Raw genomic sequence first — 27233 nt, 5'->3', positions numbered from 1 at the left:
AATTCCGTTACAAGAGATGGTACCAGATTAAGGAGCTGGGGGGAGAAGAGATCAAAACTAAAAGAAAAAAAAATGTTGGTATTTTAGGGCTAGAATGACAGTTTATGTCTTCTGATTATTAAGACCAGAGTTCTTTTGTCTTGGCCTGGTGTCCAAGACAAGGACTGAGCTAGGTGGCTCCTAAGGGAGTGGAGGAAGTTAGGATATAGCCAACTATGGGGTTTTCTTCTGGGCTGGGGGTGGGGGTGGGTCTCTTGTTTCTGAGGAAGTACTTAGGGGATCGGAGAGGATCTCAGTCAAAGTTCATCTGGTAGCCCAGATTTCTTCTCCACCCTGCTATTATCCCATATCCCATAAACCATTCTTTCAAATGCCAACTTCCTCCAGGAAACTTTAGAGAACTGCTCTGAAAAAATGGGTGGTGGTTTTCTTCTTCTTCAACCTCCCCAGTCTGGCGGATAAAGGCCCTCACAGCCCCTACTACTTTTACTTGACCTGAAGAGGGTATAAAATTTGTATGTAGGTTCTGAGTAGGACTTCTGACTAAATGCAGAGACAATCACAGAGAAAACTGGGTTGTAAGCAGTCCCGTCCTATGCAAATGCGACAGGAGCCTTCAATTAGATAAATAAACCATCTGGCGGCTCTGCTCAGAAACACCAGGCAAGAAGGCATGGTCTCCTTGAGTCATTGGCTGAACTTTGAAATGAGGGCCAGCAAAAATATTTCCCTGTCTTAGGTATTTTTCTCCTACTGGGTATGTGTGTGTGTGTGTGTGTGTGTGTCGTATATTTGTGTCTGCACAGTATGTCTGCCTGGGAACCCACCCAAGGGCAGGGCCTGCCTGTGTCTGTCTCTCTGCCACTCACTCTCTGTGACACAGCACTTTGGGAGGCGAATGGCAGTACTTCCTTAAACTTTGCCAGAACTTCTTCATTAAGTTGGGGGAAATCCCTTTTGGGGAAGGGAAGGGTCTAGACTCAAGGAAAGAAACCCAGGAGACCTGAGCTCCCAAGGTTGCCTGTCTATAATCACTCCCCTACCACCCAAGTCCTGACCCCCATACAAGTGGCCTCCCTCCTCTCAGACCTTTCCTCTTCCAGGCACAATCCTGTTGGGGTGTGGGGAAAGGGTCCAAGGCTGGGCCCTAGGGCGCCAAGCTGGCTAGCCCCCTCATTCTGGGGAGACACAGGCCTCCTTGTTCTCCAGGAAGCCAAGCAGGAGTGAGAGCTGAGGTGCCAGGGATGCATGCCAAACTTTTGGAGGCTTAAGCCTAGCCTCTGACTCCTTGAACACAGGCATCTCATGAGTGCAGCCAGGAGCTGGGCGGTCTGGGATCCTGTCTGGAGTTCATTCACCCCTGGGGCACTGGGTGGGGGACAATGGTGGGGAAGGGGGAACATGTGTTTTGTAGGTAGAAATATTTCTGACAGAGGCCGGAGGGAGTAAGTCATCACTGAAAAGGACAAAAGGAGAGGTTCTATGTACTTTAAAAAAAAATTTTTTTGGGGGTGGGGCAATGAGGGTTAAGTGACTTGCCCAGGGTCACACAGCTAGAAAGTGTCAAGGGTCTGAGGTCAGATTTGAACTCAGGTCTTCCTGCATCCAGGGTCGGTGATTTATCCACTGTGCCATCCAGCTGCCCCCTCTATGTACTTTTTTAGAGGCAGAATGCCTTGTAGGGGAATGGGGCACCAGACTAAAAAGAGCTGGGTTCAAATCTCACCTCAGAAATTTATGAATTGTGGGACCCTGGGCAAATCACTTCTATTTCTACGCACCTCAAGTTTCCTCATCTGTAAGAGGAGGGGCTTGAACTCAATGGTGGTTAAGATTCCTTTTAGCTGTGATGTTGTTGTTCATTCGTCTGACTCTTCTTTTCTTGCCAGAGATGTTGTGGTTTTGCCATTTCCTTTTCCAGCTCATTTTACAGATGAGGAAACTGAGGCAAACAGGGTGAAGTGACTTGCCCAAGGTTACACAGCTGCTAAGTGTTTGAGGCCAGATTTGAATTAGGGAAGAGGAGTCTTCCTGACTCCAGGCTTGAGAGAAATTCTGTCCACTATGACCTTGATACTGCTCCAAATATTCTATTAAGGGAATGGGCAGAGTCTAAAGCCCAACAATACCTAGTACAGAGTAAACACTCAATAGATGCTTGTTGACTGACTCAAACCTCTCCCTTGTATTGGCCAGAAGAGGGCCTGGCACTCTAGATCCGTCCCTCACCTACTATACCAGCTGGGAGCACTTCAGTTACAATGCTAGGAAGGGTCACCCACTCCCACCGTGTCATCTTGCAGAGAAGAAAAAGGACCCATGAAGGGGGAATGGAGGGGCCTCGGATCATCTAGGCCCTTCAGTCCAGAGGTAGTTGTAGAACCCAGGTCCCCTAGCTGTAAGCTCTTCCCGAGGTGCTCCCCACCATGATCCTCTGAGAATACCCTCTATTCCTCAGGATACCCACCCTGAGCCACCACAACAGGCCCATTCACCTCCCACAGAATGGAGCTGATGAGAAACACTGAGGAAAAAAAATCCTGAATGATTTATTGGATGCCTTCAAGCAGCACCTGGTTTCTGTCTTGAGTATAAAAAAGGCAATAAATGGCACTGTACATGACATATTACATGTAACGGCTGGGGATGGGGAGAGCGCTGGGGTTGGATGGATGGAAAAACACAGCCAGAAAAAATATGGCCCTAAAACAATGCTTCATCTCATCCACCTGGCCCCTGACACCAGATACAGACAGAGGGATGGACGTGGGGATGGACAGACACACACAGCTGGGGGTGGGGGGAAGAGAATAAACACTGTTTTACCCATAGATGGGTTCCATCGGTCAGTCAGTCAAATACTGCAGGAAGCTACTGACCTCTCTGTGCTGTCCTTTGGGACCCCTTCTCCAGGATAGGAGAGCTCTAGCTCTTTGGCTCCCTGTGTCCAAAGAAGGGGTTGTTCTGCTCCTCTGTCACCAGCACAGGTGGTGAGAAAAGAGAGGTCAGAAGTAGATGATGAGGCAGGGCAGGGAGGATGGTCACACTATAGCCCGGAGCAGGAAGGATAATAAGGCGCCCAGGGCCAGGCCCAGGGAGAGGAAGAAGGCCATGATTGTACCCGCAGTCTCGGCCTCTGAAGGTTTCACTTTCCTGGGGAGAGATGGGACAAAAGGCAAGCAAGGTCACCCAAGACTCCTGCACCTTGGCAAACTCCTCTCCTGTACCTGGTGCCTGGACCTCTTCCCCTTTACCAGAGAAATCTGCGCCCTCCCTCCAGAATCCACAGACCCTAGGACATCATCCACTCTGTTCATTCTCTTTCGTCACCACCATCATCATCGTTCATCATCAATTTAGAACTGGAGTTTGGAGTTGGAATTCCAAATCTAGTACTCTTTCATGCCCATTCCCAGAGTCAGGATAACTTTGTCCCTGGCCACTTGGCTTGGCTTAGGGAACTTCTCCCATCACTTTTACCCAAGGTAATTTTCCTGCCTTACTCCAGCACATGCTCCCAGACGCCAGGGAGCCCTTGCTAGCTCATGTAGCTCATTCAGCAAAGCATTGCCATTAACCCTTCCAAAGCATCCTCTATGGCAGCTAGATGGTGCAGTGGATAGAGCACCGGCCCTGGAGTCAGGAGGACCTGAGTTCAAATCCGGCCTCAGACACTTAACACTTACTAGCTGTGTGACCCTGGGCAAGTCACTTAACCCCAATTGCCTCACTAAAAAAAAAACAAAAACAAAAACAAAGCATCCTCTATGGCCTCTGCTGTTATATGCTCCATCACTCTCCCTTCTCCCACTGTAAGCTTCCCCAGGAGGCTTCCTCCACCTCCTCCAGCCTCCATTGCTCAGGCCCATGGCCTAACCAGGGCCTATGATACCCCACTCACCTGCAACTGCCCCCTGAACATCACCCACAAGAGGCCCTACAGCAAACAAACTACACTTCCCAGAATCCCAAGCTGGACTCTAGGTTACTTCCTGCCTTTAGCAACCAGAGCTGCTGAAGATGCAAGTCAAAAGCAGTATGCTGGGTGAGCAAGTCTTTAGGGAAGGGTAGCCAGAGGAGCTATGTAAGAAGGGCAGGGCAGGACAGAGCTGGGCACTCCCACTGGCTGAAGCTAATGGCTACCCAGACCCTTCCAACTATTCACCAAATTTTCCAGGCTCAGACTTTGTTCATCCTTATCTCCCTGTACCCTGATCTTGGCTCTAGGTACACCTAATCCTAGAGGGAGGAGACTGTTTTCCTCCAATGAGGTGCACAGATTGGGTCTCTGCTAATCAGGCCAGAAAGATTAGCTCTATTTCCCTCCCCACCCCTCCCCACCATCTCTCCATGCCCACATCGTGCCAAACTCAGAACTCTCAACATGTCTATGTTGAGAGTGACTTACGCCAGGTTCACTGGCCGAAGGCCATACTGAGTCCTTGGCCTGTCCTATCTGCTGGCTAAGGGCACTGCCCCAGAAGTCTTGTGTCCAGACCCCACCATCCCCTTCACTTGCCCATGCCCTGCTCACTCACTTGGGGCCAAAGCACATGCAGAGGCTGGCGAGGTAGCCATTAGAGAAGGCAAAGAATATCATGAAGATGATGAACCAGGCATCATGGTGGAAGATCACAGGCAGGTTATTCCTTGGATGAACATTGCACAGCATAAATAACGGCACAAACAGGATCCTCGACAGCACCAGAGCAGGAAGTTGCCATTGGCTGTCCTTTTTGGGCTAAGGAAAAGAAAGGGACACCCCAAAGACCCCTTGTCTCATTGCCTGCCCCAGGCCAATGCTAGGAGAGTCCTCTTCTAAGAGAGGGCCCCTGCCCTTACCACTGCATTCATTCATTCATTTATTCATTCATCATTTATCAATCAAATCAATGAGCTTCTGGGCTGGAGGCAATAAAATAAAACCATTCCCACCCATTAGGAGCTGACTTTCTATTGAGTTGAAAACAACATGTACCCAGTATAAGTAAATATGGAATAACTGGGGGAGGGGGGCACACTAGCAGCTGGAGTTAGTCGTTGAGTTGAGCCAGGGATTCTAAACAGCAGAGATGAGGCAGGGGAATATTCTGCATGAGGAGCAGTATGTGCCATGATGTGGTTCCTGGCCTACTAACGACACACAAGCATGAACAAATGACCACTTGTGTGCACCAATCACTCACACACCCCCCACACACACACACCCCACTCTATTCTGGGACATCTCTAAGAAGCTTCTAGTCAGGAAGTTGGACCAGAAACCCCAAACCCTAGCCCCACCCACCACACATTCCTGGGTTTGAGGCAGGAGAAGGCAGCTTAGATCCCCTTCCCATAAATAGCTACATGCTTTATTTATTGTTCCACGTTCAGACAAAGTCCTATGGGACTCTATGCCATCCCCACCCCCACAAGACCTACTTACCCACATGTACAAAGTAGTGAGGCTTCTGCCCGCCCAGTCAAAGACATTGAAAGTGAAGAAGCAGGAGACAGGAATGAAATACTTTTCTGGAAGTGAGGGCAGTGAAAAAGTTTCAAATTAGGAAAGGGACAGGATGAGACACAAAGAGGGGAAGGGGTGATGTTAAGAGGCAGGACATGGGTTCTAGTCTCAACAGTGATCTCTGCATGACCTAGAACAAGTTATTGCCCTCAACTAAGCTCATTGTTTCTCCATCTGTACACTGCTCCCTGCTTTTTACCTTCAGGGAGCTCATAGGAGAACAGAACAAAAAAATGGGAACGGGGAACCATGGGTTAGGCATACCCTTCCGACCCCCAACAAGCCATTGGCCAAATACAAGCAGGTTTCCCAGTCCTCCCCCGACCAACAGCTTCCTATCATCCCAAAAGGAAAGGGGTCATAAACTCAGCACCCTAAAGACCTCCAAATCCTAATGAAGGTCTCTTCTTCTACCTCCCTTGGGGATTCCATTCTCCAGTTCCTCCCCCTCCAATTCCACACCCAATCCTTCCCTGCCCACCCTGCCCTCCAGCTCTCACTCCAGTCACTGGTCCCTGCAATGGTGGACTGGACCTCAGCGGTCACAGAAGGGAACACGCCGATGGTGACGGTGAAGACAAAGCAGACAGACAATGCCAGAACCCAGATCTGGGAATCAGAAGAAAAGGGGAAGGTTTCCTCTATAGGGCATTGGAGCATGTCGGGGGGTGGATGTGGGGAAAGCAGTTTAGTCTCATTTTTGGATGTGTGTTGCATGAATTGTGGGGCTGGGCTGGAGTAAATGAAGATGGGGGAGGAGAAAAAGAAGAAGAAAAATCTCTCTTCTCCTGGACTCAGCCATCAATAACACAAGGTCCCAAAATGGGGAAAGTCATAGATTAAAGATGGGGGAAGAGAACAGAAGAAAGGGTCATGGCCAAGGGGATAATGGGGTAGGGAGGATAGGATATGGAGGCAGAAGACCCAGGCTTTTAAGCCCTATCTACCTGTTTGAGGATAGATACAATAGAAGGCTTCTCATAGGGGGAGGTCTGTGTGCCGGGCTTTGGCATCCCTCCTTCTTCTCTACTCTTGGTAGAGTTCACTCCTGGGAAGAAGACAAGTATATTAGAAGATCCTGAATTAGGGGAAAAATAAACTTGCTCTCTTATGTTCTGTTATATGATCATAGATTTAGAGCTAGAAAGGACTTCTGAGGTCATCTAGTCCACCTCCCCATCCCCAGTCCCACCCCTCATTTTATAAATGAGGAAATTTCTGAAGCCCAGAGACCCTATCTAAGATAATATAGGGTCAGAGGTGGGATTTAAACTCAGATCACCTGACTCCAGGGCAAGTGCATCATCTTCTCCCAAGTGGAACCTACTTCCCAAACCCTACCTCTACTCTCTAATTGATATCGCACCCTGTCCCTACTAGACATGTGTCATATCTCAGAGAGGGAGCTCACTGTAGTGAAGAGGCCTCAGTTAAGAAGTCTGGGTACAACCTCCCCCTATGACACATAGTGGCTCTGACCATGGGTTAATCCATTATCCGCTATGCCAGTCCTCTAAGATGATGCATTGATCTTAATTAGTACAGGGAATTTCCTCAGTAAGGAATTTGCCTATAAAATGACATGAAATCACAGGCCTAGACCTCCCACCCCCGAGCCCTCTCCATAGATGCATGGTAAGAACCTACTATAGTTTACTTCATCAGAACCCACATCATTTCCCTTTCCATGGCCTCGAGCATCCTACCCAACCTCCTCTTATTCTTTCCCCCAAAAGTACCCTCCGCTCTAGTCAGAAGTTTCCTCAGTGGTCTAGTGGACAGAATACTGGACTTGGAATCACAAAGACTTGAGTTCAAATCCCACCTCAGATATGTACTAGCTATGTAATCCTAGGCAAGTTAACTTCTTTGGGACTCAGATTCGTCACCTATAAAACAGGGTTTCAACTTGTCACCTCTTGTATTCCTTCAAGCTCTCAAATCTTTGATTCTATAACTCAATATGATTTAACAGTGTGATATAACAATAAAAAGGTAATAATAAATGCTTATTGATTGATATTCCCATCCTGGGCAAAATCTCCAAATCAAGTCAACAAATAATATTTATCAAGTGCTTAATACAGCACTCTACTAAGCACCAGGGATACAAAGAAAGACAAAAAACCTCAATTCCCGCCCTTGAGGAGCTCCCAAGCTAACAGGGGAGTCAATGTATAAGCAATTATATAAAGATAAGCTACCTTCAGGATAAATCGGAGATAATCACAGAGGAAAGGCACTAAAAGGTGACTCAAGAGGTCTGGGAAAGCCTTCTTGTTTGTAGAAGGTGGGATTTTAGTTGAGACTTGAAGTGGCCAGAAGGCCAAGATGAGGAGGGAGAGTCACTCCAGACTTGAGGCATAGCCGAGGAAAATATATGGAATTGGGAGAGGGAGAAAAGGATACAAAGAAAAGCCGAGAATCCACCTCTGCCATTATGGAGTTCACAGTCAAATTCCGGGAACAAGGAAGTGATGGTTCCAGTCTATTCTGTTCTGGCTGAGTTTAGCTCCAGACATTTTTTTTTTCTTTGTGAGGCAATTGGGGTTAAGTGACTTGCCCAGGGTCACACAGCTAGTAAGCGTTAAGTGTCTGAGGCCGGATTTGAACTCAGGTCCTCCTGAATCCAGGGCCGGTGCTCTGTCCACTGCACCACCTAGCTGCCCCACGGATACTTTGTTTTAAGAAAGAGACAGACGAGTTGAAGTGTATCCAGGAAAGGATGATTGAGAAGAGAGGAGAACATACTTTATGAGGATCTGTTCATAGCCCGGAGAAGATAAGACTGAGAGGTGAGAGAGGATAGCTATCTCCAACGATGTAAAGAGCTAGACTTGTTCTGTTTGGACTCCAAGGGCAGGAACTAGGAGCAATGAATGGAAGTCACAGGAAGTCAGTTTGGGAGCTGATGTCAGTAAAAGCTTCCTGGCAGTCCAAGCTGTTTGAAAATGGAATGGGAGGTTCAGGATCATTCATTGGATGAGGACTTCTTGGGTCATCTAGTACCCACTTTTCAAATGTGAGTACTAACTGGGTAAAGTAGGGAGTGGTGTAGAGGGGATTCTTGGACAAGGATGGGTTGGACTAACCGCCAACTGAGGTCCCTTCTAGTTCTTGTGTTCCTTGCTTTTGTGAACTTGGGCAATTCCCTTCTCCTTTCTGGGCTTCTGTTTCCCCCCAGAAGTAAATCGAAGACAGTAACACTAGCCAAGAGGAAGTGTGGCTTAGTGCAGAGGTGTCAAACTTGCAGGACCTCGGCAAAATTCCTGAGTGAGCCAGAACCAGATGAAAATGTAATTGATAAATGTTTAACAAAGTAAATTGAAAAATACAATACAACAAAGATAATGTTAATTTGTGGTTTTCTAAGTCAATGATCAAGTTTCTATTTGAGTTGACTCTACTGGCTTAGTAGATAAATAGCCAGCCTTGAAGTCAAGAAGACCTACCTGACTTATAATGGCTGTGTGACTCTCAGCAAGTTCCTTTCCTCTCTTCTTGCCTCAGGTGAATCAGCTCTATGATAGTAATTTTCTTTCTTGCTTTTTTTTTTTAATTTTGGTGAGACAATTGGGGTTAAGTGACTTGCCTAGGGTCACACAGCTAGTAAGTGTTAAGTGTCTGAGGCCGCATTTGAACTCAGGTTCTCCTGAATCCAGGGCCGGTACTCTATCCACTGCGCCACCTAGCTGCCCCTATGATAGTAATTTTCAAAGCAAGAATGGGATTTGCTTTTGGTAGAGAAAATTCCTCACCAGGAGCACTGTTGTAATCACAGCTCCAGTCAAAAAAACCCCCCAAAACCCAGTACTACCTACTTTTCACTGTGGTGAGGAAATCACTCTTCTGACCTTTGAAATGCTACACAAGGGGCATTGGGTATGCCTGGGCCCCTCCCCCACCCCCATAACTCCAACTGATTCTTCTTCGGCCAACTGCACATTTCCAACTTCACCATCCTCATAGTGCCCATCAAGGGTAGCTTTGGCAAGGTGATGCTAGCTGAGAAGACATCAGGACTCTGATGAGCGTCTGCCATTAAGATCCTAAAGAAGCATATGATGGTAGCAGACTAATGATGAAGCCCATACTGGCCCTGGGGGGGCAGTTTGCAGGTGGGTGGTAGCTACGCTCTCTTCCATCTTCTAGGTCACTGACTATACATTGTGATGGTGTCCATGATGGATGGGTGGACGGGGACATCCTGTACCAGATTTCAGCAGCTGGGCAATTTCTACAGGGAACTCATTCATTCCAGCGGTTGGACAGGTCTTACAGGCACCTTATGTACCACATTCAGCATCTGGGCAGTTCCTATTTGGGGAAACGTCATCTGCCTCGTCTTCCTTCACAATCAGAACGTCATCTACGGGCATCTGAAGCTGGATAATATGATGCTGCACACGGACAGACACATCAAGATCCAAGATCTTTGGCAGGTGCAAGGAGAACATCTTCCCCAGAACCACAAACTGGTCCTTCTGGGGGACCTCAGACTACGTTGCCCCTGAGATTATCACCTACCAGTCCCAGGGGAAGGTGGGGAACTGGTGGTCCTTTGGAATTTTTTTTTTTTGAGGGGCAATGGGGGTTAAGTGACTTGCCCAGGGTCACACAGCTAGTAAGTGTCAAGTGTCTGAGGCTGGATTTGAACTCAGGTACTCTTGAATCCAGGACCAGAGCTTTAACCACTGTGCCACCTAGCTGCCCTGGTCCTTTGCAGTCTTGCTGGAGGAGATGCTGGTGGGACAGCCTTCGTTTGATGGAGACAACGAAGCAAAGTTGTTTCAAGCCATCATGAAGCAGTCACCTACGCAAAGGCATTGTGCCAGAAGGTGGGAGCCATGTGCAAGGGAAGTGTACGGGACTCTGGAGGATTTTGACAAATTCTTCACTTCTGCAGGCTCCAGCACTAAACCCACCTGCCTGCCCGCTCCTGGCCAACACTGACCAGGCTGATTTCCAAGGGCCTCATCTATGTCAACCCAAACTTTGTACTGGAGTGCTCTCCAGTCCTGGGGCTGATGGAAGCCCAAGCCTGTCCTGTGAGGCTGTGCTCCTGGGTGGGATCCAGGGGGTAGTTGGAGATGACCCCCTCAGGGTGAGCCCTGGCTTCTAGATCTACCCAGTTTTCTCGGCTCTCCCTCTGGTGTCCCACCAGCCAGTGTTCTAGAGCTTCCCCTCCCCCAACCACTGCTCAACTCCCTGCGGCCATTTGTGTGATTCAAGTTTCAGATTTCATGGAGTCTTGAGCTTACTTCTCTGGGCCCTTAAGGCCTCTCTCTTTCACAGTGCCCACATTTGTCTGCTCATCCCCATCCCTCAGGAATGGGAGCTTAAAAATAAATAAAATGCTACATAAGTGAGAACTATTATTATAATTCCTGACTCTCCTCATTCAGTTTATTTAGCTCCTGCCCCTTCCTTCCTTCCTTCCTCTAGACCTTACCAATCTTTCGAGTTCGACCTATTCCCAGAGTCCTTAGAAGACAATACAGCCACAAACATCTGTTGGGGGGGGGGGGTCCCTTTTTTCCATCAAATAATTTTTTTCCCTTTTAAAAAAAAAAAAAGAAAAGAAAGAAGTCCCATCTTGCAGAGAGAGCCTTGCTAAAGAAGTGCTGGGGGACATGCAAAGTTTCTATAATATAAGCGCCCTGCCCTCATGAAGGTTACAGTCTAGCACAGGGATGTATCAGGTACACAAAGTGCTATTATATACAATTTTACATGATGAGCCCACACTACTACAGAGGGCTTGTAAAATAAAGTGCATTGTGAGTTTTGGGGGTATGGGTGGCATTCTGGTGAAAGGAAGACTTTTGGAGGAGAAAGCATTTGAATTGAGCTTTCTAAGACAGGCCCTGGATCACACAGGCCTCTCCCTCCTCTGAAGACATCTTGTATGGAGAGTTAGAACCTTGCAATTTTCAGCAGGTGTCCCCAGCTAAGATATGAATTCCTCAAGGGCAGGGATCATGTCTTATACTTCTCACGGCACCAAGCACAGAGACCATATCTAGGTGTTTTGTTGTTGTTCCTTTGGTTTTTTGGGTTTTTTTTTGGTGAGGCAATTGGGGTTAAGTGACTTGCCCAGGGTCACACAGCTAGTCAGTGTTAAGTGTCTGAGGCCGGATTTGAACTCAGGTACTCCTGAATCCAGGGCTGGTGCTCTATCCACTGTGCCATCTAGCTGCCCCTGTTCCTTTGTTTTTTGTTTTTGTTTTTGTTTTTTTTTTTTTTTTTTTTTTAGTGAGGCAATTGGGGTTAAGTGACTTGCCCAGGGTCACACAGCTAGTAAGTGTTAAGTGTCTGAGGCCGGATTTGAACTCAGGTACTCCTGACTCCACGGCCGGTGCTCTATCCACTGCGCCACCTAGCTGCCCCTGTTCCTTTGTTTTTAAGATTGGGCCTCCCCATCTCATCTAGGCCCCTTCCCAACTTCTGTTCTGCTATCTTAGATTATTATCCGATTTGCCCCTCCTTGGGCAGCCTGATGAACTCCCCAGCACCACACTCCCTTTGGGCTCACCATATTGGTGCAGACACCAGACTGGTTTTTGCCCTACTGCGGCTCAGTACTGGAGCTCTCCTAATCCATCAGCCTCAGTCTCCTGTGGAGCAGAGGTTAGAGCCACGTGCAGTCATACTTTCTATTTTTTCTGAATCACCTAGCCCAGGGAGCACATTTTTTCCATACCCTTCACAGAGCCTAGCACAAAAAAGACCCTCTCTTCCTCCTTTGAGTACGTATTCCCTTAGAGTAGCCTCTCTCCCACTCCTCTGGGACCCAGGTACCTCTTCGAATCAAATCCATTTTAGTTTCCCGCTCCCCAAGAGCCTCCACCTTCACTTGCTGGTAATACTGGTAGAATTTCTGGCAGGGAAGAAGAAAGAGAAGGGAAACATCAAGCTGAGACTCTTCTCCCCAATTTTTCATTCTCCAAACATCTACTCTTAGCATCACAGATGTAGGACCAACCCCACCCTTGTTTTATTTTATGTTTTTAGGGGGAGGAGAGAATAAGATGTCCCTCCCCAAACCTGGAGAAGCAGTAATATACAGCATCACCGCAGATGTCCTGATCCTTTGGGGCAGAACGAGGACAAACATATTGTCCTTTCCCCAGGTACCCAAGGTAGGAAAAGGTGTTTGGGATCACCTGTCTGCTGGCCAATGCCTCCTTAGGGCAGCTGATTACTCTGAGCACTTAGTAGTGCAGAGGTGTCAAGCTCATGGCCCAAACTAGAAGCAACGTAGATAATATTAATTTGTGGTTTTCTAAGCCAATAGCCAATTTGCAGCTGGCAGAGACCCCCTTTCTATTTAAGTTTGACACTGGCTTAGAGGCAGAAGGAGGTTCCTGAAGTAATAAAAGGGGAAGAGGATTGTATTGTTGTTGGGTTTTTTTGGAGGGGTACAGTTCTTGGAAGAAAGAGGAGCCTATACAGCTCTAACCTCAACATTTTACAGGCAGCACTGGGCCTGAAGTCAGGAAAATTTGGTTTTAAATCCAGCCTCAGATACTTATTGGCTATGTGACCCTGGGCAAGTCACTGAACCTGTTTGCCTTAGTTTCCTCATCTGTGAAATGGGGATAATAATTACATCTATCTCCCAGGGTTTTTGTGAAGATAATACTTGTAAATCACTTTGCAAATCTTAAAATGCTATATACAAGGTAGCTATTTATTATTACTATTATTGTTATTGTTATTATTATTATCACTACTACTACAGACCAGGAAACTGATGCCCAGAGGGAGAAGTGATTTGTTCAAGTGGCAGAGCCAGTATTTCAAACCCAGGTGGCCAGATTCCAAACTCAGCGCCCTTTCTACTATACCACACTGTCTCTATTGTTGGGGGGGAGAGGGAGCAGCCACCCTCAGAGGACAGACTTCCTCCCCTTTATCTTACCAGTCTAGGCAGGACCAAGTAGCATAAGATAGAAAGGACAATGACCCCACAGGCAGTGATAAAGTATCCAAAAGCACTGTGTTCCAGCTTTGAGCCACCTAGGGAGGCAGAGGGAAAGGAAATTACTCACAGAGGAGGTGAGAAAAGTGATGCCTGCAGGGCCTCCACCCCCAACCCATCCCCTAGGGCCAATTCCCCTCCCTTTCACCCCTAGGTAGTCATAAAGAGGTGGGAAGAACTCACTGGCAATGGCACAGATCATGGCTATCGCAGCGAAGGTTCCAGCCAGGCCCTGGCCGCTCATGATGGGAACTGTATAGCTGGCAGGCAGGAGGCCAGCCAGACCAAATAAGCTGCCCTGGAGAATGGCGCCAAATGCTAAAAAGAACACAGGACATGGCATAAGGGAAAGGGATGGAAAGGAGTCAAGCTGAGGAGATGAGAGGAAGTAAGATGACAAACTCTTTCAAAGCAGGGAGCGCTAAGCACAGAGCCTGACACATAGAATAGGAGAGAGGGGACCAAGGGGAAGCAAGTAAGTCCCAGTGAAGATGTGAGAACAAAGAGAAAGCCATTGGCCACTCCAAGAAGATTCTCTCGAGGAAGGTGCCCAAGACAGACATTTCTTCTTTTCCCACCAGGCTGCACTCCCATCATGCCCTTGAACCCTTCCCACTCTGGGTCTTTTGACTTCCTTTAAGTGTAGTCCTCCCCTTTAGTTATTTATTTATTTTTTTAAAGTGAGGCAATTGGGGTTAAGTGACTTGCCCAGGGTCACACTAGTAAGTGTTAAGCGTCTAAGGCTGGATTTGAACTCAGGTACTCCTGACTCCAGGGTCAGTGTTCTATCCACTGCACCACCTAGCTGCCCCAGTCCTCCCCTTTAGAATGTAAACTCCTTGATGGCAGAGACTGACTGACTGACTGTATGTCCTCATGTGTGTGCATGTATTTGTATTCCCAGCACTTAACACAGAAGTTGACACAGTGGACAGTTTCTCTCCAGGATGGAAGGCTAAGGTGGGCCCCAATTCAAGCAGTTGGAAAAATGATCATATACTGTGGAGAGGGCAGCTAGATGGCACAGTGGATAGAGTGCCAACCCTGGAGTTGGGAGGACCACCTGAGTTCAAATCTGACCAGAGACACTTATTGGTTGTGTGACCCTGGGCAAGTCACTTAACCCTATTTGCTTTAGTTCCTCATCTGTCAAATGAGCTGGAGAAAGAAATGGCAAACCATTCCAGTATCCTTGCCAAGAAAACCCCAAATGGGGTCCTGGAGAGTCAGGCACAACTGAAATGACTCAACAACAACAAACAGTAGAGAGTGAGCAAGACACTCCTTTCCCCAGGGTCCACTTTCCAAAGAGAAATGGGTCCTGTGTGTGGGATTTATCCCTTGGGATTCCAGTTTCTGATCAGTGAACTTTTGCCCCATCTTGCATGGAATCAAGTTTTCATACCACTTCCCACCCAACTCTACACTAGGCCCTTCCCCACCCAACCCTTTCCAGCTCTCCCTTTGTGCATCTTCTCCCATCAGAATGTAAGCTCCTGGGGCAACTAGGGGGCGCAGAGGATAAAGCACTGGCCCTGTATTCAGGAGGACCTGAGTTCAAATCCAGCATCAGATAGTTGACACTTACTAGCTGTGTGACCCTGGACAAGTCACTTAATGCTCATTGCCCTACTTAAAAAAAAAAATTAAAATTAAAAAAAAAAAAGTTTTAGGGGGCAGCTAGATGACGCAGTGAATAAAGCACTGGCCCTGGATTCAGGAGGACCTGAGTTCAAATCCAGCATCAGATAGTTGACACTTACTAGCTGTGTGACCCTGGACAAGTCACTTAATGCTCATTGCCCTACTTAAAAAAAAAAATTAAAATTAAAAAAAAAAAGTTTTAGGGGGCAGCTAGATGACGCAGTGAATAAAGCACTGGCCCTGGATTCAGGAGGACCTGAGTTCAAATCCAGCCTCAGAGCCACTTGACACTAGCTGTGTGACCCTGGGAAAGTCACTTAATCCTCATTGCCCCACCAAAAAAAGAAGGTAAGCTCCTGTTTTGCTTCCCCTATCTATCTCCATAGGGAAAAGCAAATGAAGAGATGGGGAAGAGATATTAACCAAAGCACCCCTAGTTCCCTGTCAACTCCCCCGATCCCTTGCCCAGCTCTCTTCTCCCCAGAAACCTCCCCGGAGAACTCACAGTTGATGATAACAATCTTGACCATGGTGAGAATGAAGAAGGTCATGGGATCAAGATCCACTTTCACCAGGGTGGCTGTCACAGCAAACATCAACAAGATGGCCACCAGACTGCCCAAGATCCTCAGGGCTTGAGGGATTCTGCAGAAGGAAGAAGAGGAAGGAGTGTGGGTCTGACACAGCCTCACATAGAGGAGGGGAGGGCATAGAGCAGGGAGCAGGAAGATGAGAAGAATTCAGGACAATATGGGCAGGAAAGAAATGAGTGTGGTGGAGAGTAGGCGAGGGATAAGTTCAGAGGATTTCAAACTAGAGGGACCCCTTGGAGATCACTAAGGAGGTCCCCCGCAAAATATTATATTCAGATCCTGCCTCAGACCTCAGACTCAGTTTTGAGCCACTCAAAACTTTCCGATCCTCAATTTCCCCATATTGAAAATAGAGATAACTCCTACATCATAGGGTTCTTGTAAGGATGAAAGGAAATAATGTAAGTAAGGCATTTGTAAGCCTTAAAACATTATATAAATGGAAATGATTACTATTTATCCCAATTCCCCTAATTTTATTTATTTATTTTTTTTTGGTGAGGCAATTGGGGTTAAGTGACTTGCCCAGGGTCACACAGCTAGTAAGTGTCAAGTGTCTGAGGTTGGATTTGAATTCAGGTCCTCCTGAATCCAGGGCTGGTACTTTATCCATTGTGCCACCTAGCTGCCCCCTGCCCTCTTTTTATTTTAAAAGAAATTCTTATTCCCTTCCACATTGAAGGGATAGGGGTATGATGCCCAAGTGATCTGGAACATCTGTAAAAATTTTTGGCCCTGGGGAAGCTAGGTGGTGCAGTGAATAAAGCACCAGCCCAGGATTCAGGAGGACCTGACTTCAAATCCCACCTCAGACACTTGACACTTACTAGCTACGTGACCCTGGGCAAGTCACTTAACCCCCTTTGCCCTGAAAAAACAAAAACAAAACAAAAAAATGTTGGCCCTGGGGCAGCTAGGTGGCCCAGTGGACAAAGCACCAGCCCTGGATTCAGGAGGACCTGAGTTTAAATCCCGCCTCAGACACTTGACACTTACTAGCTGTGTGACCCTGGGCAAGTCGCTTAACCCCCATTGTCCCACCAAAAAAACTCCAAAAAACCCACGACAACACAAAAACATCCCATCCTGTACGGCAACATCAGGGGATAGAGTTACAACAACATTCTGACCCCCCGCCCAAATCTCAGAGCTTCTCCTCAACCTATGTGAGCTTAAGCAGGTCATCATCATCCTTTCTACCACTGAATCAAGGAATTAGGGCAGTGGGGAAAGGAGATGAATCCAATTACTTCTGATGCAGGAAAGAGTTGAGACAGGTAAAGACCAGTAGGGGCAGCATGGCACATATCGTCATGACATTGTTGAAAATGGAGTCCAGGAAATTGGGCTTCAGTGGGGGTAATGACGTGCTGGCGATTCTGTCTTCCTCCATCATGGCGCTTGTGTTATTCTGGGGCGAGCCCAGGCGGCTTTTGAAGTACTGAGGAGAGAGGCAGACAGTGAGGAACACAACACGTCCTGAGGCATGTGCGCGCGCGCGCGCGCACACACACACACACACACACACACACACACACACACACACAGCCCCATGAGCAGATATAAGCTCTCAGCCCTCAGCCTAATCACAACAGACTGAATGCAGAAGCAGATGAGAATTCAGCTATCTTCTAGTAAACCAGACAATACTGACATCTGCAAGAATGTGTTTAAAAAAAAAAAAAGCCACTCTTCTCCCTAATTGTTTTTTTTTTTGGGGGGGGGGGGCTTGCCCAGGGTCACACAGCTAGTAAGTGTCAAGTATCTGAGGCCACATTTGAACTCAAGTCCTCCTGAATCCAGGGCCGGTGCTTTATCCACTGTGCCATCTAGTTGTCCCTCCCTAATTGTTAAAGAGAAGAGGCCACCTTGGGACCAAGGCCATCTTGGAAACTAAGAAGTTATAAAGGAAGGGAGGAGACTATATATTGTAGTAGAAAGAGAATTAGCTCTGTAATCAGAGGAAGACCTAGACACAGAATTGGCTCTGTCACTTACTACCTGGGTGACCCTGAGTAAGTCACTTTCTCTCTGGGCCTCAATTTCCCCATGTCCAGAATGAGACTGCTTGAAATGTATGATGCTGTAATATTCCTTGGATGGCTCTTCATTCACCTACATGATGATTCCTTTTAGTAGCAGAGATTATAATCCACCCATGCCTTCTTGGTCCTTGTCCCTGCCTGCCCAGAAATCCTTCTTAGATGAACCACCCAACATGGGGAGGGCTTCCTCTTGGTTAACATTTAGGTGTGATTCATTTCATCTATCAGGGGATTCAGACTCACACTGGGCTTTGGGCAAGGATCCCACATACAAAGAGGACCACCAACAGTTAACACCTCGGTTGTTTCTTCCCCCCTCCCCCCATGCAAAACATATTTCCATATTAGCCATGTTGCCAATAATAGTAATAATAATAAAGAAACACAGTCTAGAGCAAGCCCAGCAATCTAGACAGATACTGAGGTGAGGTATTGAGTGAGGAGCTGAGTCAGAACACTTGGGTTCCAGTCCCACCCTCTGACAAGGCTGTGTGACCCCAGGGGCAAGTCACCTCCCCTCCCAGTGTCCAGGCAGCTCCCTATAACTGAGTTATATATGAGTTACTGGATCTTCAAGGGTGGAGGGAGATTCCTATTAACCAATGAATCACAGGTCCAGAAGTACAGAAGTTCTAGGATTCTGAGCTCCATTTCTTTTCTAATCTCTTCTCCATAGGCAGAGACAAGGCCACACAGAGCTGTAAGCTCTCTATTACAGAGGAACAGAGGACTGGAGTTACTCAGGCTCTCCTGTGAGATGACTTGCCCTAGGTCATACACAGTAAGTTAAGTGTCAGAGGTGGCATTCAATTCCCCATCTTCCTGATTTCAGGAAGTACCCCACCGCACAAGCTAAGAGTAGTTGATGGTGATAGTCTCTTGCTAGGGAGCTAGGCTGGTCGAGAGACAAACAAGTGCAGCCTATCACCCAGATTTTCCAAGTCAGTAGAACATGTCAGAAGCTATAAGAATCTAGGGGTCATTACCACATCAGCATGAGATTTCAGAGGACTTGAGTGAGGGATATGCATACCACCCCCATTCACAGAAATATAACACTTGGAAGGCACCTAAAAGAGACCATGAAGGTCGGGGGCTCTTACTTTTTGTGCCATGACCCCTTTGGCAATCTGGTGAATCTTATCCTATCTTCTCAGGAGAATGTTTTAAATGCATAAAACAAAAGACAGAGGATCACAATGGAAAACAATTATATTGAAATGCAGTCATCAATATATATATATAGGGGGCAGCTAGGTGGCGCAGTGGATAAAGCACCGGCCCTGGATTCAGGAGGACCTGAGTTCAAATCCGGCCTCAGACACTTTACAGTTACTAGCTGTGTGACCCTGGGCAAGTCACTTAACTCAAATGCCTCACCAAAAAAAAGAAAGAAAGAAAGAAAGAAAGAAAGAAAGAAAAAAATATATATTAAAAAAATGCACAGAGCCCAGGTTAAGAATCTCTGGTCTAAGGGGCAGTTAGGTGGCACAGTGGCCTCAGACACTTAACTTCAATTGTCTCTTCCCCACTCCCCCCACCCCAAAAGAATCTCTGCTCTAGTTCAATCCACTAATCTTCAGAGGAGGAAACCAAGGCTCTGAGGTGTAGTAATTTGACCAAGTCCTGATACGGAGGGAGTGTCAGAGTTAGATTCCCATGTCCAAGGCATTCGCCAGTACACAACAACAGTCTTTTTCCCTCCATCCCCAGTGAACAGAAACACCTCTCTCCACCTATCCGCGTCCTCAGATCATACCTTCCTCAAAGTACCTTCCTCTACAGTGACTTCCCATGGTGCCCCTGGGGAAGGTGCTCACCCTCCGCCCCTTGTCAAGTGGTTTACCATCTTCCCCCTCTCAAGTCTCACCATGGTTGCAGTCATAAAGAAATTCCATGGCAGCAGGGTGCCCAGCCCCAGCATGAAGAAGATGAGCCATACAGCTCTGTACCTGGAAGAACAGAGAGGAAAGGTACACAAGCACGGATCAGTAGGATGGCCCAGCCTCCATCCCTAACTAAAAGGACACTCTGGAGCCTACCCCTCACTCCTCATTTCACCCCCTGCCCCCAGACCCCTCCAATCCACTGTGACCTTGAGCAAACTTCCCCCTTGGCTTTGGTGTTTCCTCATTGCCCCTACCAAGGACTGGGGCAATGAGAAGAGCCCTTCCTGCCTCCCAAGAATAGGGATAAAGATTAAAGAGAAATAAAGACTCAGTTTTTCCTGGCCCTCCATGGACAAGGATAAAGATAAAGAGAGAGAAAGAAGGAACTCTTCCTGGCTCCTGGGGAGGGGAATAGAGATAAAGAGGTAATGTTTGAAAAAGTACTTGGGGAGGGGCAGCTAGGTGGCTCAGTGGATAGAGCACAGGTCTTGGATTCAGGAGGACCTGAGTTCAAATCCGGCCTCAGACACTTAACACTTACTAGCTGTGTGACCCTGGGCAAGTCACTTAACCCCAATTGCCTCACCAAAAAAACCAAAAAGTACTCAGGGAGCTTTCATGAGGAGGGCAGTGGCAAAATGGAGAACTCTATCCCATGCTTTCCAAAGGGAGGGTGTTGGATGCATCAGAGTTACCCTGTCTATCACCTGTGTCTCTCACCTGCTCTGACTCCATCTGCCTAGTCGCAGGAAGCTGCTGGGGAGAGCTCTTAGGCCCAGGAAGACAAGTTTCTTCCAAGGGATGGACACAGGGTTGAGACTATATCTGTGACTTGGTTCCCAGCCCCAGTGGCCCATGGGGACCTTAAAGGCTGGGAACTCCAGTTCAACCCCATACTGTTCCAGAGAAAAGGGGGGGAGGAATGGGGGATGGGGTTGGGGGAAGAAGAGCAAGAAAACAAAATACACAGCAAACATCCCTCCTTCCCCTTTCAGCTGGAAATTATTATGCTGCTGCCTTTTGGGGGTAGGAAGGAAGGGGAATGTCTAAGATTCCCTACAGAAAATGCAAAATCAGGGAAACCAAGATCTTTGGTGCTTCTGCCTGGCCCTTCCAGGAAAGAGTGGGCAGGGAAAATGAACTCAGGAGGCCAGGGTGTGTATGTATGTATGTACACGTATGTGTTTGCTTTTGGCTCCAGCCAGAACCAGCTCTGTTGGTCATACTGTGCAGGATGTCACCCAGGTTAAAGAAGGTTACTAGTTAGGGTTTTCCCAGTTCCTGGGGGAAAGGAGGAAGGAGCTATTCCCCAACCCACACTAGGGCTGCAATACTCCTTACCACCTACCCCCATATCAACCACTGTCTGGGACAGGCTGAATCACAGGGGCAGGGTTAGGATTGTGGCTAGAAGCCCAAAGGAAAAAGGCCGAATGGTTTCTCCAACCAAGAGGCAGGGAGGCTGGGAATGGAAGCCAAGGAGGATGATGGGGTGAGAGAAAGAAAATGATAAGTGCCTGATGGTATCTGAGATACAGGGATGGGATAGAAGGTAGAGGAAAGATGAATCTCCCAAAGGGTAAACAGGGAACGATCAGTGATGGGGTCTGGGGCACTGTGACAGGTATAACAGGAGCAGAGATGTAAAGAGTAGGAGAGGAAACGAGATCAGGACAAGGAAGGCTAGAGATGAGGCAGGAGGTCACTAAGAGAGGGTGCTAAGGGGAAGAGGTGAGCAGAGAATAAAATAGGGAAGGGGGACATGAATCCAGAGAGTGGGGGGGGGGAAGTGAGGGCAAGACTCAGGCTGGGGTTATCCAGGGAAGAGGTCCCAGAGAGAGAAGAGTGGGGCGGAGGGAATGGTAGCAATGACAAAGTTTTCCAGATGTGTTGGCAAGGGAGAAACAGGAGCTGCCAAATAACCTTCCCCATTGGGAGAGGCTGGAAGCCAAGGCCAGCCAGCCAAGGGGAGCCAGCAGCAGGGTGGAAATAGTGACGGAATGGGGAGAGGCCCAGGCCATCCCGTCTATCTCCCACCAACCAAGCACCCAGCAAACAGCTCCGATGTGGATTTCCTCCTCATTCACTGGTCTGGGCCTGACTCACAGGTGTCGAGCAGGAAGGGGGACTCAGAGTTGTGTCACCGCCCGCCCGTCCCCCAGCTCCAAAGGCAGAGACCCCTCCTTGTGCCCCCTATGCCCCAACCCTGGGCACTCCTCCATACCTGTCCTGTGGCTTGTGACCGGTCGTCATGGCAGTGCTGTGCCTGGGGCCACGTGGCTTCCAGTTCTGTCAGTCCGGGGGTCCTTGGAAGGGCAAGGGACAAAGTGACTGTAAGTCTCCCCTCCCTCCCTCCCCCCACCCAGACCCTTCTTTCTCCCCCAGTGGCCGAGCAAGCACTGGGTTAACTTCTAACTTCACTATTTTTGTCCGAGTTGTCCCCGTCTGGCCCCCCCTTCCCCAAAGGGACCCCAACATGCCCCAACCTACACCCCTTCAAAAGGGTCCCTGTCCTCAGCAGAGCAAAGACGGCCACCAAAGGAACCAGAGCCTTGAGCCCGGCCCCCCACCTCCTCCTCAGGCTGTGGCGGTACCTGGTTCCTCGCCACTGCCACCGCTATTTTTATCCAGCTCTGGAGTAGTCTGTAGCCGGGAAACAGGAGGGGAGGAAGCAGAAGGGAGGGGGTAATTGGAAGGGAAAGAGAGAGAAGAGACAGCCGAGAAGACTGGAAGGGCAGCGAGAGAGAGAGAGAGACCAGGAGAGACAGCAGACTGGGGGGAGGAGGTGGGGAGGGAAACAAAACAGAGAAGAGGACAACAGAGGGAGGGATAGATAGGGGAGGGGAGAAAGGGCAGAAGGAGGCCGAGGAAGGACTGAGGAAGGACGAGAAGACAACAGCCCAGCCGTACACAATCTTCCTCTCAGAGAGACTTGGCCCCAGGCCCTAAAGATCCCTTTCTCCAGGGGGTGGGGGTGGAGGTGGGGGCAGGAGGTTCTCTGCATCCGCTCCTAGGCAGAGGCTCCCATTAGCTTCCATAAGCTTGATTCTTTTTCACTTCCAAATTCTTGTGATCTCCCAGCCTTTTCTAGCATTGATATTCTCCCCACCCCCATCCCTCCCCAGCTTTAGGGTTCACTTGTCCCATTCCTGGTCCCATTCCCGGTCCCATTCCTGAGATTTTCTCCCAAATCAAGACACTCTCTAAATACATTTCAGGAATGCTTTGATTAAGATCTAGACCCTTACTCTCTCCTGTCCTCAGAGAGCCTTTTGTGAAGAGCAGGCTTGCCCCACCCCCACCTGCCCCAAGTTGCTCTCTCAGTTCCTTTGTGAGTCAGGCCCCTCTCCCCTTCCTCTTTCTCCAGTGTCAAAAGAGGAGAAGGGAAGAAGAGTAGTCAGGGGGGAAGGGGGACTATCACAGCCTCTCTCTGCCTTATAGCCCGTCTGCCCCTCCCCCACCTTGGAATGGGCCTGGGGTGAACAGGTGGCAGCAGGAGGGCACAGGCCCATCAAGAGGCTGCTGGGCAAACAGGGGAAGCACACATGCTTGGCCATGCATGCGAAGGCCTGCCCTACACGTGAGGTCCTGTTCCGAGGTCCAGATCAGATTGTTTTGATGGAGAGGGCTAGGGATAGAAATCCTGGCTCCTCTACCCAGGGAGAGAGGAGCATCTCCCCCTCCCCCTCCCCCTTCCCCCCCCCCCCAGCATTCACACCTGAGGTGGGAGCCTGGGAGCTTTGTTCTTTCTTCTGGAGGGGCAGAGGGGTGTCAGCGTCTTGCGAAAAGCCTTTCTCTGCTGCGCCAGTGCAGACTCACTTAGCCTAATATGGGGAAGGGAGGGGGAAAACCAGTTAGTGAGGCCCCTTTCTTGGAAGGTAGGTGCGCAGAAGAGATAAATAACACTGATTCTGGTTTGGCTCAGGAGAGATAAGGGGCAACAGTGGCAAGGCAAAAGGGGATGGAAGGAAAGAAACAAAGGCTGAACTCTTTCTACCTAAAAGGGTTACATTCAGTCAGTTAACAACCACTTATTAAGCACCTACTATGTGCCAGGAACTGTCGTAAGCACTGGGGACACAAAGAAAGGTAAAGACAGTCCTTTTTCTCAAGGAACCCACCATTTAATGGGTATAGGGGATGGGGCATAATGGGCCCTAGATTTGGAATGAAATAATCTGAGTTCAAATCTCGTCTCTGGCAGTTTTTGGCCGCAGGACTCCATGTAAAACCTGAACCTCAGATCTGACCATGTAACCTGCTAACCCCTAACTAAACTCCGCTGGCTTCCTATTACTTCTAGTTGTTGTTCAGTTGTGTCCGACTCTTTGTGACTCTGTGGACCATATTGTCCACAGGGTTTTCTTGGCAAACACACTAAGGTGATTTGCCATTTCCTTCTCCAGTGGATTAAGGCAGAGGTTAAGTGACTTGCCCAGGGTCACACAGCTAGTTAGTATCCAAATTTGAACTTGGGTCTTCCTGATTCCAGGCCCAGTGCTCTCTATCCATTGAGCCACCTCAAGAATCAAATATAAATCCCCCCCCCCCCCCGCCCCCTCATTTGAAGCTCTTCACAACCTGGTCCCTTCCTATTTTTCCATTGTTCTTACACATTACTCCCTTCCATACACTTTCCAGTCCAGACAAACCAGGGCATTTTCCATTCCTCACACGCAATACTTCCATCTCTTGCCTCTTTGATCTCCCTGGCTGCTAATGTCTCTGTCCCCCTCCTAATTATTCTGTCCATATTCTGTATATATAAAAAATTGGTATAGGTTCTTTCCCTTTCCTCCCCTCCTTCCCCCTCTTCATGCTCAGAGGACCAAAATGACATCCCGATATCAGAGTCAACACACAATGTGTTGGGCTGTGGTTGATCTACAAATTTGGAAGGCTATACCACAGGTTGGGCATAAATAGTCCACATGACCATTTGGGAGGGAGATGATACTAAATTTGTACATCTCATTTCTTCTGAGCTGCTACAATTCTGCTTTGCTCGTAGAGCACAGCGCCTTCTTGGATCTCTGAAGAACTTTGGTTATCAGTTGTGAGACAAGGAGGGGGACACTGACACAGGACCCTTAGAATAAAAACACCCTCAGAGCAGGGCCTGAAGACTTTTGTCTTTATCACCACATTACCATGTTGTTGTTGTTTTTTTTATTATTGCTGAGTCTTTTCAGTCATGTCCAACTCTTCACGACCTTTGCTTAGCCAAGGTACTGGAGTGGTTTGCCATTATCTTCTTTTGTTTTGTTTTTTTGTTTTTTTGCAGGCAATGGAGGTTAAGTGACTTGCCCAGGGTCACACAGCTAGTAAGTGTCAAGTGTCTGAGGCTGTATTTGAACTCAGGTACTCCTGAATCCAGGGCCGGTGCTTTAACCACTATGCCATCTAGCTGCCCCCCGCCATTATCTTCTCCAGCTCACTTTACAGATGAGAAGACTGAGGCAAACGGGGTGAAGTGACTTGCCCAGGATCACCCAGCTAGTAAGTGTCTGCGGCCAGATTTGAACTTAGGAAGAGGAGTCTTCCTGTCTCCAGGCCCAGCACTTTATCCACTGTGCCATTACCATATTTTAGTATGTGAAGAAACTTGACAGTGCCCAGAGGAGAGCAGTCGCACTGGGGAGAGCTTTCAGTTCATGCCAGCATTTAATACAGTGCCTGGCACCTAAACTTGTGTTTTAATAAACTGACTGATTGAAGAGTAAAATGGGGATTGTATTTGTACCACCTGCCCAACAGGACCTGCTCTCGGAAGTTCTTTGTAAACTCAAGCACTGTTGCTTGACTTCTTCCCCTAGACCTCCTGCTAATTTCCCCTGACTTCCCCATACATCCTGGCCAGTCAGTTTCCTCATCTGTAAGAGTCAATTCCATAAGCATTTATCAAGCATATACAATTTACAAGTAGGAGACCATGGGGAAGGGCCTCGGGGTCATGCCAGATAGGGACAGACTGAAGGAAATAGGGATGTTTAGCCTGGAAAAGGGAAGACTTAATGGAAACAATGAACAATGGCTGTCTCCAAGTATCTGAAGGGTTCTCATATGGAAGAGGGAATGGACAAAGATCTGTACTTGTGTGTTCACTGAATCGCAACATAGCTCTTTAAACTATTGGGGGAGGGCGGCTAGGTGGCGCAGTGGATAAAGCACTGGCCCTGGATTCAGTAGTTCCTGAGTTCAAATCCGGCCTTAGACACTTACTGGCTGTGTGACCCTGGGCAAGTCACTTAACCCCCATTGCCCTGAAAAAAAAAAAAAAGAAATTTTGGGGCAGCTCAGTGGCACAGTGGATAAAGCACCAGCCCTGGATTCAGGAGGACCTGAGTTCAAATCCAGCCTCAGACATTTAAGGCGTACTAGCTATGTGACCCTGGGCAAGTCACTTAACCCCAATTGCCTCAATAAAAAAAAAAGAAAGAAAGAAAAAAACTATTGGGGGAAAGAGATCTTTTTTGTTGTCTGGAAAATACACAGCAGAGCAGCTAGGTGGCACAGTGGATAAAGCACGTGCAGTGAGGATCTGAGTTCAAATCCAGCCTCAGACACTAACTAGCTGTGTGACCCTGGGCAAGTCACTTAACTCCAATTGCCTAAAAAAAAAAATACAGTAAGTTTAAGGAATAATTTGGGGGGGGGGCAATGAGGGTTAAGTGACTTGCCCAGGGTCACACAGCTAGTGTCAAGTATCTGAGACCAGATTTGAACTCAGGTCCTCCTGAATCCAGGGCTGGTGCTTTATTCACTGTGCCACCTAGCTGCCCCAAGGAATAAAAACAAAAAACAAAAAACAAAAAAACAAAAAAACCCAAACACAACAACTTTGCACCTTTTAAAATACTAATAAAAATAAATAGCTTTAACAATTAAAAAAAAGGGAAGAGGGAATGGACTGGTTCTTCCTGACCCCAGAGGTCAGAACCAGGAGCAATGATTGCGAAGTTGCCCGTTTGGGCTTGCAGTAAGGAAATATTTCAGAGCTGGCCACTAGTGGAATGAGCAGCTTCTGGAAGTGGCAGGTAGCCCTTCCCTGGAGGTTTCTGAGGGGACGCCTGCTCAGGCCTGGAGTGTAGGAGATGTCCAGCTGGCACTCAGCCGTCCCCCTGCCTGCAGGGCTCTCGATTCTCACCTGTACCTTGGAGGTCTCTTCCAAATCAAAGGTTCCACAACTCTGTGACTTAAACCTCTCAGACTATAACACAAGGTACAGCTGTTGTTCAGTCGTGTCCAACTTTCAGCGAGCCCATTTGGGGTTTCCTCGGCAGAGATACTGGAGTGGTTTGTTATTTCCTTCTCCAGCTCATTTGACAGATGAGGAATCTGAGGTAAACAGGGTGAAGTGACTTGCCCAGGGTCACCCAGCTAGTAAATGTCTGAGGCCGGATTTGAACTCAGGAAGGGGAGTCTTCCTGATTCCAAACCTAGTGTTCTATACACTGGGCTACCTCCCTGCCTCAATAAGGTACAAAGGAGGTGTTTGCATTAGTAGAAGACTAGGATCATACCCAGGGGAAATCCCCATCAGCAAGTCTCATGCAAACAATGATTTCT

At 48.1% G+C, this 27233-nt stretch overlaps 1 protein-coding gene across 9 annotated transcripts in view; it reads right to left on the bottom strand.

Moving 5' to 3' along the window:
- Positions 1–2525: 2525 nt before the first annotated feature.
- Positions 2526–27233, bottom strand: part of SLC29A1 (solute carrier family 29 member 1 (Augustine blood group)) — a 32398-nt gene continuing 7690 nt past the window's right edge. For 3 of the 9 annotated variants that reach the window (XM_043962703.1, XM_043962704.1, XM_043962706.1), the window contains exons 2-15: positions 23383–23488; positions 21889–21970; positions 19646–19727; positions 16981–17171; positions 15643–15782; positions 13677–13811; positions 13434–13531; positions 12311–12389; positions 8602–8778; positions 6457–6557; positions 6010–6118; positions 5429–5514; positions 4539–4741; positions 2526–3153 (exon numbers count right to left, since the gene is read on the bottom strand). In XM_043962703.1, the coding sequence (XP_043818638.1) occupies positions 3042–3153; positions 4539–4741; positions 5429–5514; positions 6010–6118; positions 6457–6557; positions 8602–8778; positions 12311–12389; positions 13434–13531; positions 13677–13811; positions 15643–15782; positions 16981–17171; positions 19646–19727; positions 21889–21917 (1542 nt within the window). In that variant the 5' untranslated portion in view covers positions 21918–21970; positions 23383–23488 and the 3' untranslated portion in view covers positions 2526–3041. Of the gene's footprint in view, positions 3154–4538; positions 4742–5428; positions 5515–6009; positions 6119–6456; positions 6558–8601; positions 8779–12310; positions 12390–13433; positions 13532–13676; positions 13812–15642; positions 15783–16980; positions 17172–19645; positions 19728–21888; positions 21971–22154; positions 23325–23382; positions 23489–27233 lie in introns of those variants that run through there. The other 6 variants (XM_043962705.1, XM_043962707.1, XM_043962708.1 and 3 more) reach the window with 5 other exon arrangements.

The sequence above is a fragment of the Dromiciops gliroides genome, chromosome 4 (genome assembly GCF_019393635.1).
Source record: "Dromiciops gliroides isolate mDroGli1 chromosome 4, mDroGli1.pri, whole genome shotgun sequence".
In the NCBI taxonomy this organism is placed as follows: domain Eukaryota; kingdom Metazoa; phylum Chordata; class Mammalia; order Microbiotheria; family Microbiotheriidae; genus Dromiciops; species Dromiciops gliroides.
Note: the sequence above shows the minus strand (reverse complement) of the source record. Positions and strands in the feature narration are given on the sequence as shown.